Source organism: Monodon monoceros, unplaced genomic scaffold (assembly GCF_005190385.1).
Source record: "Monodon monoceros isolate NGI ecotype Baffin Bay Population unplaced genomic scaffold, NGI_Narwhal_1 Super_Scaffold_22, whole genome shotgun sequence".
NCBI classification, from domain to species: Eukaryota; Metazoa; Chordata; class Mammalia; order Artiodactyla; family Monodontidae; genus Monodon; species Monodon monoceros.
In genome coordinates, this window is record NW_021703779.1 from 46,722,070 (window position 1) to 46,737,924 (window position 15,855).

Consider the following 15,855-nt stretch of genomic DNA (forward strand, 5'->3'; position numbering starts at 1 on the left):
TGTGGCAAGCAGGGGCCACTCTTCATCGCGGTGCGTGGGCCTCTCACTATCACAGCCTCTCTTGTCACGGAGCACAGGCTCCAGATGTGCAGGCTCAGTAGTTGTGGCTCACGGGACTAGTTGCTGTGCGGTATGTGGGAACTTCCCAGACCAGGGCTCAAACCCGTGTCCCCTGCATTAGCAGGCAGATTCTCAACCACTGCGCCACCAGGGAAGCCAAGTTTTAAAACTTTTTGACAAAATTCCAAAATACCAAATTTTAATTAAATTTCTTTTGATTTCCAGCTAACTTTAGGATGCTTTAGAGGGCCCCTGAGGTACCTCAAACAGGAATTATTTAACTAGGATTATTTGGTATGTTAAGTTAAATGTAATCATTCATAATTCTGGTTATTGTGACCAAGTTTCTTTATCAATTACACTGTAATCAGATGTTTAACCATGCCTTTTAAGTCTTCTGTCATTTATAGATAATTTTGTACTCTGATGCTGTTACAACAAGTGCTTCATCATCAAGGAGATTCATAGAAAGGCTATGGAAGCAGTTACGACAGTTCCACATCAAGATGATGGCTATGCGAGGATTCCAGCCCATACTAACTTAAAACAAGGAGCTGTCCTGCCCCTGGGGCCCCTAGATCAGGCATCCAGAGATTTTTACTCCCTGACAGGCAGGGTCAATGCCCCTACTCAGCCTTGAAGCAGTTACAGAAGACAGACCATTGCCCTTCTCCTTCCCATAAGAATATGGGAGTAAAATCTCTTGAGAGGGGAATGAAACAGGAAAGATGGGGGCAGGGCACAAACTTATAACAGAATGACACAGCCGTGTGCGTTCAAGTCCCAATCTGGGTTTTGGCCGAGTGAGTCCCGGCCATGTGGGTTCAAGTCCCAATCTGAGGTGCATGGTTTCAGTTCCTTCTCTGATCATTTCTGAGAAGACATAGCTTTGGGTATTCAGTCTTCCAGTCTGGCAGCAATGAGTTTTAGTTTTAAGCCTGGATTTCTAGGAGTTGCCTCTGGGTCAAAGGTGGTGTTTCAGTCCCTTGTGCCAGTGAGGCATCTGCTCTGTACTGATGGGTCTTTTTTTTTTAAATTTTATTTATTTTTGGCTGCATTGGGTCTTTGTTGCTGTGTGCGGGCTTCTTGTGGTGGCTGCTCTTGTTGCAGAGCATGGGCTCTAGGTGCACGGGCTTCAGTAGTTGCAGCAGGCAGGCTCAGTAGTTGTGGCTCGTGGGCTCTAGAGCACAGGCTCCGTAGTTGTGGCGCACGGGCTTAGTTGCCCCACAGCATGTGGGATCTTCCTGGACCAGGGATTGAACCCGTGTCCCTTGCACTGGCAGGTGGATTCTTTTCCACTGCACCACCAGGGAAGTCTCTATTGATAGGTCTTTATGTGATTTGGAGAATGCTTTGAAGTCTGCCTCATGTCCTGTTCTGGGTGCTCCTGAGTGAGTGCCATCTACTGCATGCACACACCCTTCCTGATCCCCAGAGTTGACTGTGATCCCAGCAGGGCTCTTCTTGGCTATTTCTTTCCTTGGTTCTCTCTATAAAACTTCTGGATGCTCTGCCATTTTGCTTGTATCATGGAGCTATCAGCCTCCTCTTAATTCCTCACCATCAAGATCCCTATTGTTCTTGACGTGCTCTTAGGCATGGAATTTTCCATGCTGTGTTCCAAATAAAGACAGTCACTTCAGGTAGAGGTATAAAGCTCCTCATTCTTATGGCCTGCTTTTTCCCCTAAGAAGAGCTCCTAGTCACTGTACCAGATCTGGAGCTGCTTTTCCCAGTGACAAGTGACATCCTGCTCTACAAGTGGGTACTGAGGATGGGGGGATGGGTTGGCAGCCCCTAGTCTTTTTTGGCTTGATCCTCCCAGTGCGGAAACTCCTTCTGACATATGAGCTTAGTGGGAATGATTGGGGACCCAAGTATTGTTGGCATGCTGCCCCTGGATTACAGCTTCTGCCATGAGTGGAGGCTGGGTAAGTGAGCCTCTTTACCACACCTACCTGGACACAGGACTGGGGTTGACAAGAACTGTCAGTATTCCGCTCCCAGGGTGAAACTATAACCCAAGAATGGCAGCTGGGAGGAGAAGGAGTCCTTGTCTTCTTGGCTATGTATGCCTGAGGGTTAAATGATTTTAAAAAGAATTTTCAGTAGTTAAGTTATAATTTTGCTCAGGGCAGGGTTTGCCCACCTCTTTACTCTGGAAGTCCCACTTGTTGTCTTCCTTTTTGTTTTTCTTGTGGTAAGAGATATATAACGTAATATTTACCACTTTAATAATTTTTAAGTGTACAGTTCAGCAGCATTAAGTACATTCACATTATGCTGCATCATCACCACTACCTATCTCCAGAACTTCTTCCCAACTTGAATGTTGTACCTACTAAACACTAATTCCCCATTCCTCCCTCCCCTCATCCCCTGGAAACCACCATTTTACTTTCTATCTCTAAAATTGACTATTCTAGGTACCTCATATAAGTGGAATCATACAATGTTTGTCCTTTTGTGACTGGCATAATTCACTTAGCATATCTTTAAAGGTCAGTCATGTTGTAGCATGTATCAGAATTTCCTTTTTAAGGTTGAATAACATTCTATCATATGTGTATACCACTTTTGGTTCCTCAATTCATCCACCAATGGAAACAGGTTGCTTCCACCTTTTGACTATTGTTCATCTTCTTCTGGTTCCCTTGTATATAGTAAGTTGTTTCTCTCTTGCTTCTTTCAAGACTGTCTTTCTCTTTTAAACAGTGCTAAAGTGTGGATCTTTAAGTTGTACTACATGGAGGTTTTGATCTTAGATGTATAGATTTATGTATTTCATCAAATTTGGGAAGTTTTCAATTCTTCTTTCAATTTCTTCATATATTATTTTCTAACTACCTCCCCTCTCTCCTGGGTCACCTGTTATGCATATGTTAGTATGCTTGATACTGTCCTAAGGTCTGTTAGCCTCTGTTCATTTTTATGCATTCTTTTTACATTCTGTTCTTCAGACTGGATAATTTCTATTTATCTACCTTCAAATTCTCTGATTTTTTTCTTTCTCTCAGCTCAAATCTGCTGTTGAGCTCCTCAAGTTAATTTTTCACTTCAATGAATATACTTTTCAACTCCAGAATATCTATTTGATTTCTTTTTGTAATTTCTATCTCTTTATTTAATTAAAGTATAGTTGGTTTATAATATTAGTTTCAGGTGTACAGGATAATGATTCAGTATTTTTATAGATTATACTCCATCAAGAGTTATTACAAAATGATGACTATAAGTCCCTGTTCTATACAATATATCCTTGTTGCTTATCTATTTTATACATAGTAGTTTGTATCTCTTAATCGCATAACCATATCTTGCCCCTCCCTTCTTCCATCTCCCCACTGGTAACCACTGGATTGTTTTCTATATCTGTGAGACTGTTTCTTTTTTGCTATATACATTCATTTGTTTTACTTTTTAGATTCCACAAATAAGGGATATCATACAGTAATTTGTCTTTCTCTGTCTGAATTATTTCACTATGCATAATATTCTCTAGGTCTATCCACATTGCTACAAATGGAAGAATTTCACTCTTTTTTATGTTTGAGTACTCCATTATACAATACTCCATTATACATTATACAATACTCCATTATACATACACACACACACACACACACACACACACACACCTGATATGTTTTTTTATCCATTCATCTGTAGATTGCCATTTTAATTATAATATGTCTTGGTGTGGGTCTGTTTGGGTTCATCTTATTTGAGACCCTCTCTGCTTCCTGTACATGGATATCTGTTTCCTTCTTCAGGTTTGGGAAGTTTCCAGACATAATCTCATCAAATATATTTTTGATCCCCTTCTCTCTCTTGTTTCCTTCTGGGACCCCTTAAAGAGAATGTTGGTATGCTTAATGTTATCTCAGAGATCTCAAACTGTTCTCATTTTAAAAAATTTGTTTTTCTTTATGCTGTTCTGATTGGGTGATCTCCATTAGTCTATCTTCCAGATCACTTATGCTTTCTTCTGAATCACTTAGTCTGCTATTCATTCCTTCTAGTGTGTTTTTTATTTAAGTTATTGAATTCTTCATTTCTGATTGGGTCTTTCTTATATTTTCGAGTTCCTTGTTAAAATTCTAACTGTGCTCATCTGTTCTTTTCTCTAATCCAATTAACATTCTTATTACTAATGCTTTGAATTCTTTTATCTTTTTGTTTATTCCTTTTCATTATTTATTTTTTCAAGGGTTTTCTCTTGCTGTTTCAGTTGAGACCAGTTCCTCTGCCTTTTTACTTTGCTAAACTTTCTCTGTGTCTGTGAAATTAGGTGAAACAGTTACTTATTGTGGTGTTGAAGGGATGACCTTATGTGGGAGGGCCCTTATGTAAAGTGTGTGTGCCCAATGCCTTTGGTGGGAGGGCTGGATTTGACGTGGATGCAAGTCACCTCTTTCCTCAGGGTGTGCTGGCAGCTATCACCTTGTTGGGAGGTGGGGCTGGAGATGAAGGTGTTAGGGGAGGAGCCTGGTGTGAGGCAGGGCTTCCCCTCTGTTCAGTAGCCATCACCACCTTGTCTGGGGTGGGGTTAGGTCCCAAGATGCTGAAGCGGAAGCCCTTAGGATCCAGCCGAGTTGGCTCTGTTCCCTTTAAGTATGTGCTTTCCCCTCTCCCTGCACTGGGACTTTTGCCCCAGAGGGAGCTAGTGCTGAAGCAAGGGGGGCCCGTGTGGGCTCTGGGCTCATGTCAGCTGTAGACAGAGGTCCAAGTTGTCTCCAATGCACTGACTCTGCAGGCACCAGGAACTGTTTCCCTTGCTCTGTTCAGATGCAGCCTCAGGTCCAAGTCCCCTTTGTCCCTCACATCCAATCATTGCCCTCAGCCTCCACTGCCCCAGTCCTGTTGTGAAGCCACACCACAGGGTAGGTGGGGCCTGAATTGATTCTCAGTGTGTATGGGGGTGGGTGAGCTGTGGTAGAGTGGCCACCGTTAGAGTTTTGGGCCGCTTCTGATGCACCAACAATGGATGCCACAGGCCCACCCAGACACCCCCCTGGGACTCAGTAGCCTGTGCCCCACATCTGAGCTTTCTCCCTGGTTGTGGCAGCCCTGGATCCAATGTCACGCTGCATCATGGATAAGTGGGTCTGGAGCAGTCGCTGGGCTGGGGTTGGGGCCAGGGCGGTTGTGGGAAACCTGGCAGCCTCTGGAGCAGTCCTCACTCTGCCCTCTCTGCCCTGCCTTGAGGGTAAGCCAGCACGCACACGCTCCTCACGCTCAATCCAGGCTTCCCACAGCCCTCCTGTGGTCCTCCAATCAGTCAAGAGGGCTTGTCTTCCCTGTGTCGGATTCTGGGGCACCCAATCTGTGGTTCAAATAGCTTACTCCCCAGGGCGAATCTCCACCGGTGTAATCTTCCTGTTCCTCTGAGTTCCCTCCCAGGGGCACAGGGCCTGACCTGATTGCTTCTCTTCCCTTCCTACCCAATTATGGGTGAATCTTTCTTGTAGCCTTGGTTGTACAGAAGTCTTTCTGCCGGTTTCCAGTTAGTTTTCAGTGAGAATTGCTCCATATGTAGACGTATTTATGTGTTCATGGGGAGAGGTGAGTTCCATACCTCCTTCTGCCCCACCACCTTGATAGATTTCTTCTATTTATTTATTGCTATTATCTATTTGATAGGTCTTTGTTATCATACTTTAATTCTTTAAATATGGTTTCCTTTGAATATATTTATAGGAGCTGATTAAAAGTCTTTATTTACTATGTCCTCGGAGACAGTTTCTATTGACTGCTTTTTGTCCTGAGTATGAGACACACATTATTTCTTTGCAACTTTTGTAATTTTTTATTTGACACTGGACAGTTTTGATAATATACTGAGCAACTCTGGACTTTTGACTCCCTCCCAAAGCAATGTAGTTGCTGCTTTTATATTTGTTTAGTGACATGTCTGAACCAATTCTGGAGAGTCTGTCTTTCCTGCAGTGTGTAGCCTGATGTCCTTGCTCAGATTTTTATTTTTACTTTTAATTCATTTCATTTTTAGGGCTAGCTTCCTAGGAGTCTCTCTTGGATCATCATAACTTATTAGCCAGCCAATGATTAGTCAAAGTTTGTGCATAAACATCTTGGGCCAATAAAGCTTCCATTTTGCAAAGGGGATCTATATGTAGGTTGGGGCATGCATTAAAAATTCAAGCAGTTTATGTCTGGCTTTTATTTTTTTCTTATGTAGGTGTCATGTTCAGCCAGGTATGAATATGTAATTGGGGCTCTAAGTCTCTCCTGAGTCTGTATGCAGACTTGTACATCTTGTACTTGTACTTGTACACAATCTTCCAGATTCCCAGGACTATATGAGAGCGTATCCAAGACCTTTATGGTTGTTTTATTGCTCAGATCTCCCAGTTAAATTTTTGGCATGGTGTATTGCAGCCACAGGTAACTAAGATATTTGTCCCCCCGATTGTTTGCCATTGATTTTGCTATTGTTTTTGACAATGCCCTGGGCTTGAGGCTTCTTTTTTAATTTTCATTTAAAAAACTGCTTTCTTGTCTCAAGATCAGGTAAATCATTGCTTGGTTTTTATTCTACCTGTTATCTTTTTTTCTTTAAATTTATCTCTATAATCAATTTATCTAGAATTTATGTGTGGTAAGGCTCTAACTTGATGTTTTCTCCTCAGATATCAACCCAATTTTCTCAACAATTATTAAAAAGTTCATCTATTCCTCATTGATTTGTGAAGCTTTCTTTAGCACATTTTAAGTTATTATGTGTCTAGGGTCTTAGTATTAGCTGCTCTAAAACAATGACCTGTCAATTTTTGTGCCAGTATCATATCATTTTAGTATACATTTATAATACATTCTGGCTTTTTTGTTGATGTTATTTGAGCCAAGACTCCACTTACTGATCTTTAAAAAAAAATTTCAATCTATTCTTACTCATTTGCTTTTCCCAACGAACTTAAGAATTATTTTGTCAGGTGAACAAAGACTAGTTTTTATATACCTTTACTCTTTATATATCAGGATGGCACATGGTTAACTCAAATATTCTATTACGTACAGCTGGGAATGAATCTGCTGCTTCTTAATAGAACTGTTTCTCTGAAGAGACTCTGCAACTTCAGCCATGAATCTAGAGAAACAACTTTGTTCAATTTCATGTTCTATTTCCGGAAAATGGTTGAGATTGTAAAGAACCTGTGCTAGAAATGGTAGGGCCTTGGTACATGGTCCTCCTCATTCAACAGGGCTGCATCCCACCCCTAGAAGCCTGACAGAGTTCCTCATTATCCTTCTCTCCTCAGTTGTGATTATTATATGTATAAAGTTTCTGCCTTCCTCCAACTGTATCAAGCTTTCCTAGTAGACTCTCATTTCTCTAGGCCAAATGTCCAAGAGCTGCACCAACTTAAGCTTTAGCCACAACTTGCCCAGCAGTACTTTACTTTCATGAGAGGTATCTCTTAACTATAGTTACTAGAAGCAATTGAGGAGTTTAGATTACTAATACTCAATCAGGGCATAGTTCAGTGTTCCTACCCAGTCTTTTTTTTTTAAATTATTATTTTTTTGGCTGCGTTGCGTCTTTGTTGCTGTGCACGAGCTTTCTCTAGTTGTGGAAAGTGGGGGCTACTCTTCATTGCAGTGAACAGGCTTCTCATTGTGGTGGCTTCTCTCTTTGCAGAACATGGGCTCCAGGCATGCGGGCTTCAGTAGCTGTGGCATGCGGGCTCAGCAGTTGTGGCTTACGAGCTCTAGAGCGCAGGCTCAGTAGTTGTGGTGCATGGGCTTACTTGCTCCGTGGCATGTGGGATTTTCCCAGACCAGGGATCGAACCTGTGTCCCCTGTATTGTCAGGTGGATTTTTAACCACTGTGCCACCAGTGAAGTACCCTACCCAGTCTTTACATTGATGGGCAATGCAGTACTTAAGATAAGTTAAATTTCATTTAAAGTTGAATTTTAAATTTCCAATAAGATTTTATGTTAATTTTTAAAACTGCATTTTTCTACCATTTTGCCTTTTAAAAACCATAGGAAATGCAATCCCTATCAAACTAACACTGGCATTTTTCACAGAACTAGAATAAAAAATTTCACAATTTGTATGGAAACACAAAAGACCCCGAATAGCCAAAGCAATCTTGAGAATGAAAAATGGAGCTAGAGGAATCAGGCTCCCTGACTTCAGACTATACTACAAAGCTAGAGTAATCAAGACAGTATGGCACTGGCACAAAAACAGAAATATAGATCAATGGAACAGGATAGAAAGCCCAGAGATAAACCTACGCACATATGGTCACCTTATCTTTGATAAAGGAGGCAAGAATATACAGTGGAGAAAAGACAGCCTCTTCAATAAGTGGTGCTGGGAAAACTGGACAGGTACATGTAAAAGTATGAGATTAGGACACTCCCTAACACCATACACAAAAATAAACTCAAAATGGATTAAAGACCTAAATGTAAGGCTAGACACTATCAAACTCTTAGAGGAAAACATAGGCAGAACACTCTATGACATAAATCACAGCAAGATCCTTTTTGACCCACCTCCTAGAGAAATGGAAATAAAAACAAATGGGACCTAATGAAACTTAAAAGCTTTTGCACAGCAAAGGAAACCATAAACAAGACCAAAAGACAACCCTCAGAATGGGAGAAAATATTTGCAAATGAAGCAGCTGACAAAGGATTAATCTCCAAGATTTACAAGCAGCTCAATAACGAAAAACAAACAACCCAATCCAAAAATGGTTAGAAGACCTAAATAGACATTCTCCAAAGAAGATATACAGACTGCCAACAAACACATGAAAGAATGCTCAACATCATTAATCATTAGAGAGATGCAAATCAAAACTACAATGAGATATCATCTCACACCAGTCAGAATGGCCATCATCAAAAAATCTAGAAACAATAAATGCTGGAGAGGGTGTGGAGAAAAGGGAACCCTCTTGCACTGCTGGTGGGAATGTAAATTGATACAGCCACTATGGAAAACAGTATGGAGGTTCTTTAAAAAACTACAAATAGAACTACCATACGACCCAGCAATCCCACTACTGGGCATATACCCTGAGAAAACCATAATTCAAAAAGAGTCATGTACCAAAATGTTCATTGCAGCTCTATTTACAATAGCCAGGACATGGAAGCAACCTAAGTGTCCATCATCGGATGAATGGATAAAGAAGATGTGGCACATATATACAAAGGAGTATTACTGAGCCATAAAAAAGAAATGAAATTGAGATATTTGTAGTGAGGTGGATGGACCTAGAGTCTGTCATACAGAGTGAAGTAAGTCAGAAAGAGAAAGACAAATACCATATGCTAACACATATATATGGAATCTAAGGGAAAAAATAGGTCATGAAGAACCTAGGGGTAAGACGGGAATAAAGACACAGACCTACTAGAGAATGGATTTGAGGATATGGGGAGGGGGAAGGGTAAGCTGTGACAAAGTGAGAGAGTGGCATGGACATATATACACTACCAAACGTAAAATAGATAGCTAGTGGGAAGCAGCCACATAGCACAGGGAGATCGGCTCAGTGCTTTGTGACCACCTAGAGGGGTGGGATAGGGAGTGTGGGAGGGAGGGAGACGTAAGAGGGAAGAGATATGGGAACATATGTATATGTATAACTGATTCACTTTGTTATAAAGCAGAAACGAACACACCATTGTAAAGCAATTATACTCCAATAAAGATGTTAAAAAAACCAAAGGAATTGGAAGTTGGAGAGACTTGGGTTCAAACACTTGCAGAACCCCTTATTAGTTATGTAATCTTTGCAAGTCACTTCTTTTTGAGTCTTTGTCTCCTCTTCTATAAATGGAGATAAATAATACTTTTCAGCACTATTATAAGGATTAATAGCATCGTATACAAAGGGCTGACTTAGCACAAGGTCAGGTATGTAGGATGTAATATTATAGAACGTGTTCTTGATTATTTTGTAAACACTGATAACTGCCTTATGCTGTAATAATGATCTTATATATGAGTTACTGACTTTCACAGGGCAGTTTCCCCCTACACAAAAAGACTTCAGATGGTGCTTCTTCTTTTGGGGTGTTTAGGTCTTTTTAAAAGTAATCTTTATATCTTTTCCCTTGCTTTTAGGGAGTAACCTATCACTTATAATTGGTATCACTGGGGCTGGTTCTAAGAATAGCTCTTACTCCCTGTCTCATGTCCCTTGAATTTGCTACTACTGATCTGTTGTACACTGGGAAATCAGATGATCAAATTGTCAGAAATGTGTCTAAATTAAGGATAAATAGGTTCAGCAGAAGACTAAGGGGTTCTTTTCAGGGCAAGCATATAGAACCTATTAGAGCATAGTCTTTGTGATAGCTATTAGAGCTATTAATAAGCCATTTTAACTTACTTTCATGTTTTGGATGTATTCCAAAAAACCCAGAGAATCAAATAAATGGGAACATGAGCTATTACTATACTTTTGAGAAAAAAGGTAAAACATATAATTCAAGAGTTAATATGTGATAATGTAGGGCTGTGGCCCAGGAATGTGTTAAGGAGCTAGGAGGAATGAATCCTATCCATTATTCTTATTGGGAAGACTTCTTAAGTCACCAATCTTAATGTCAAGGCAGTTAGAATATTAAGACATATTAAGAATCTATTATGTGATAGAGCCCCTGCATACATTATCTCAATCCTCAAACAGCTCTGAGAAGTAACAATTATTACACCCATTTATGGTGAGAAAATGGATACTCTGAAACAGGGGTCCCCAACACCCGGGCCATGGACTGGTTAGGAACCGGGCTGCACAGCAGGAGGTGAGTGGTGGGCAACTGAGTGAAGCTTCGTCTGCTGCTCCCCATCGCTCACATTACTGCATGAACCATCCCCCCCATCGCTTGCATTACCACCTGAACGACGTCCCCCAACCGTGGAAAAACTGTCTTCCACGAAACTGGTCTCTGGTGGCAAAAAGTTTGAGGACCGTAGCTCTAAAAGGTTAAAGTGACTTATCCAAGCTGAAAAGTGCCAGAGCCAGAATTCAAACTAAGGTTTGTCCAGTTTCAAAGCTCAAAGCTCTGTAATCCTCTGGTGACTTGTAGGGACTGACTTCCTCTTTGCACAAAAACTTACTCTACATCAGCAAATAAACAATGTGTAAAAAACGTGTAAAAAAATAGAATACCATTGACAATCACAATAATATATATCAAGTACCTAGGAATTAATTTAAAATGCAGAAGACCTCTATGAAAGAAAATTAACTCTATTTAGGACATAAACTTCTGTACATTTGAAACTAAAATAATACTGTAAATCAACTATACTTCAAAAAATAAAAAAGACATAAAGAAAGAGACCTGAATAAAGGGAGAAGTAAACTATGATCTTTGGATGGGAAGACAACATTATAAAGATGTCAATTTTCCCTAAATTAATCTATAAATCCAATTCATTGACCAAAAAAACCCGACAAGATTTTGTGGAAACTGGACTAATTCTAAATTACATATGGAACAATAAAGATTCATGTGGGCATTTGGTGCCACTGGGGCTCCCACGTTCCAAGCAGTCATATCACCTCTGCACCCGGTGCTCACAGGGGCAGACCCCAGAGCTAAAAGGCAGCCTCAGGACCAGACTCCTGTGGGTGGGCCACCCACAGAGGTGGGGATAAAAAGAAAGCTGAACCCCAGGGACAGGGTGACCAAGGAATAAGATTGAAAATCTTTCCATCAGCTGTACAAGCTGCAGATTAAATCCCCATGATCAGCTAGGTAGACCCTGCATCTACGGAATATCTGAGTAGACAATGAGTGTTCCCACAAATGAAAATGGTCTAGCTCTGGGAGCTGTGGACTTTTGGGGGAAAGCACATGCAGCAATGGGTCAGATCAGAGTCTAAGTGGTCCCCACAGGGCCCACAGCAGTTCCAGAGACCAGCCCAGAGGCACAGGAGGGCCTCTTGGGGAGGCGGAGTTGGGCTGTGGCTCACGGTGTGTGCGAGGACACTTACAGCAGAGATCCCAGGGAAACATAATTATTACTATTAATATTACTATGCTTTGATTCATTTGGTCATTGCTTCTGGCTTTTTTGTTTGTTTTTCATTTTTTCTTGCTTTTTTTTTGTTTTAGTGTATTTTCTTAAATTTAGTCTTTTGGGATCTCTATGTTTTACAACATATTCACTTTTATTTTTATCTTTTAAAAATATATTTCTATTTTTACTTTGCTTTTCTGTTCTTCTGTGTTCTTTTCCCTTATTTTTTTCTTCTTCTTTTTCTTTAATATATTTTTCTTTTTTATATATATTTCCATTTCTACTTTGCTTTTCTGTTGTCCTGTGCTTTCTCCCTTTTTCTTTTGTTATTATTTTTTAAAGTCATTTTTATCAGTTTGTTCTGTTTCCTTGCTTTATTCTTCAGGTGGCACAAAACTTTGGTATGTTTTTTAGGTTATGTGTTTTTGTTAGTTTTAATCCTAATTATTTGATTTCGTTTTTGAGTTCTTCTATTTGTCTGGTTGTTTTCTTGCTTTTTGTTTTATTTGGCTCTGCTTCTGTTTCTTTTATGCATGTGTATGTTTCCTTGTTTCTGTTTTTGTTTGATTTTGTTTTTACCATTTCTCTGGGATTTTATTTGCCTTTTTTTTCTTCCTTAAGATATTTTCTACTTTATATTTTTAATATTTCTAAATCTACATTGCTTTTCTGTTCAGTCGTCTTTCCCCTTTCTCTTTTCCTATTTTGTTTATCATCTTTGTCAGTTTGTTTTGTTTCTTTGCTTCATTCTTCAGTTAGCAGTCTGCTTTGGTTTTGTTTTTCAGTTACATGTTTTTTCTCAGTTTTCTTTTTAATTGTTTGATTTCGTTCTTGGATTGTTTCGCTTGCCTGGTTGTTCTCTTGCTTTATGATTTATTTGGGTCCATTTTTGTTTCTTCTGTGTGTGCATGTTTCCTTCTTTCTGTTTGATTTTACTTTTTACCATTACTCTGGGGTTTTCTTAGTCTTTTTTAAATATCTGCTTTATTGCTGGAACGAGTGACTTGTGAGGTCTTGGTCCCTCGACCAGACGTTGGGCCTGAAGCTCTGGGGTGGGAGCACAGAGTCCAGGGTGCTGGACCACTAGAGAATTTCCAGCCCCAGGGAATATTAATCACCGAGAGCTCCCACGGAGGCCTCTATCTAAATCCAAGACGCGACTCCACCCAGCTGTCAGAAGATCCCAGTGCTGGACACCTCACAAAAGACAAAAAACAAGACAGGAACACAAACCCACCCATTAGCACACAGACTACCTAAAGTCACACTAAGCTCACAGACACCCCAAAACACACCACCTGAAGTGGCCCTGCTCATCAGAGGGAAAAGACTCAGCTCCACCCCCTCAGGACGCAGGCACCAATCCCTTCCATCAGGAAGCCTACGCAAGCCACTGGACCAACCTCACTACCAGGGGCGGAGGGCAGAAACAAAAGGAACTACAACCCTGCAGCCCGGGGAAAGGAGACCTCAAGTACTGTAAATTAGAAAAAATGAGAAGACAGAGAAATATGCAGCAGATGAAGGAGCAAGGTAAAAACCCACCAGACCAAACAAATGAAGAGGAAATAGGCAGTCTACCTGAAAAAGAATTCAGAGTAATGATAGTAAAGATGATACAAAATCAAGGAAATACAATGGAGAAAATACAAGAAATGTTTAACAAAGACCTAGAAGAACTAAAGAGCAAACAAACAATGATGAACAACACAATAACTGAAATTAAAAATACTCTAGAAGGAATCAATAGCAGAATAACTGAGGCAGTAGAATGGAAAGTGAGCTGGAAGACAGAATGGTGGAAAAAACTGCTGCAGAGCAGAATAAAGAAAAAAGAATGAAAAGAATTGAGGACAGTCTCAGAGACCTCTGGGACAACATTAAGCACACTAACATTCAAATTATAGGTGTCCCAGAAGAAGAAGAAAAAAAAGAAAGGGTCTGCAAAAATAGGAATAGATTATAGTTGAAAACGTCCCCAACATGGGAAACGAAATAAGACAATCAAGTCCAGGAAGCGCAGAGAGTCCCATACAGAAGAAACAGGACGAGACACGCATTAATCACACTAACAAAAATTAAACACAAAGAAAAAATATTAAAAGCAGCAAGGGAAAAGCAACAAATAACATACAAGGGAATCCCCATAAGGTTAACAGCTGATCTCTCAGCAGAAACTCTGCAAGCCGGAAGGGAGTGGCAGGACATATTTAAAGTAATGAAAGGGAAAAACCTACAACCAAGATCACTCTAACCAGCAAGGATTTCACTCAGATTCGATGGAGACATTAAAACCTTTACAGACAAGCAAAAGCTAAGAGAATTCAGCACCACCAAACCAGCTTTACAAGAAATGCTGAAGGAACTTCTCTAGGCAGGAAACACAAGAGAACGAAAAGACCTACAAAAACAAAAACAAACCAATTAAGAAAATGGTAATAGGAACATACATATCAATAATTACCTTAAATGTAAATGGATTAAAAGCTGCAACCAAAAGGCATAGACTGGCTGAATGTATACAAAACAAGACCCTACATATGCTGTTTACAAGAGACCCACTTCAGATTTAGGGACCTATATAGACTCAAAGTGAGGGGATGGAAAAAGATATTCCGTGCAACTGGAAATCAAAAGAAAGACGGAGTACCAACACTCATATCAGACAAAATAGACTTTCAAATAGAGAATATTACAAGAGACAAGAAAGGACATTACATAATGATCAAAGGATCAATCCAATAAGAAGCTATAACAATTGCAAGTATCTAGTCATCCAACATAGGACAACCTCAATATATAAGGCAAATGCTAACAGCCATAAAAGGGGAAATTGACAGCAACACAATAATAGTAGGCGAATTTAACACCCCGCTTACACCAATGGACAGATGATCCAAACAGAAAATAAATAAGGAAACACAAGCTTTAAATGACACATTAGACCAGATGGACTTAATTGATATTTATAGGACATTCCATCCAAAAACAACACAATACACTTTCTTCTCATGTGCACACAGAACATTCTCCAGGATAGATCACATCTTGGGTCACTAATCAAGCCACAGTAAGTTTAAGAAACTGAAATTTTATCAAGCATCTTTTCCGACCACAACGCTATGAGACTAGATATCAATTTCAGGAAAAAAAATTGTAAAAAATACAAATACATGGAGTCTAATGAAGACACTACTAAACAACCAAGAGATCACTGAAAAAATCAAAGAGGAAATCAAAAAATAAATAGAAACAAATGACAATGAAAACACGATGAACCAAAATCCATGGGATGCAGCAAAAGCAGTTCTAAGAGGGAAGTTTATAGCAATACAATCCTACCTGAAGAAACAAGAAACATCTCAAATAAACAACCTAACCTTAAACCTAAAGCAATTAGAGAAAGATGAACAACAGCAAACAAACAAAAAACCCCCAAAGTTAGCAGAAGAAATCATAAAGATCAGATCATAAATAAATGAAAAAGAAAGGAAGGAAACAATAGCAAACATCAATAAAACTAAAAGTTGTTTCTTTCAGAAGACAAATAAAATTGATAAACCAATAGCCAGACTCATCAGGAAAAAAAGAGAGAAGACTCAAATCAACAGAATTAGAAATGAAAATGGAGAAGTAACAACTGACACCGCAGAAATACAAAGGATCATGAAAGACTACTATAAGGAACTAAATGCCAATAATATGGACAACCTGGAAGAAATGGACAAATTCTTAGAAAAGTACAACCTTCCAAGATTGAACCGGAAAGA

General features: G+C 39.8%; 1 protein-coding gene across 4 annotated transcripts in view; it reads right to left on the reverse strand.

Annotated features, from left to right (window-relative positions):
• Positions 1-15,855, reverse strand: part of FAM120C (family with sequence similarity 120C) — a 135,132-nt gene that overhangs the window by 41,428 nt on the left and 77,849 nt on the right. The window contains exon 11 of one of the 4 annotated variants that reach the window (XM_029240896.1): positions 12,202-13,274. The exons of the other annotated variants lie outside the window; for them this stretch is intronic. Within the exon in view, the coding sequence (XP_029096729.1) occupies positions 13,259-13,274 (16 nt within the window). The 3' untranslated portion in view covers positions 12,202-13,258. Of the gene's footprint in view, positions 1-12,201; positions 13,275-15,855 lie in introns of those variants that run through there. 4 annotated transcript variants of the gene reach the window in all.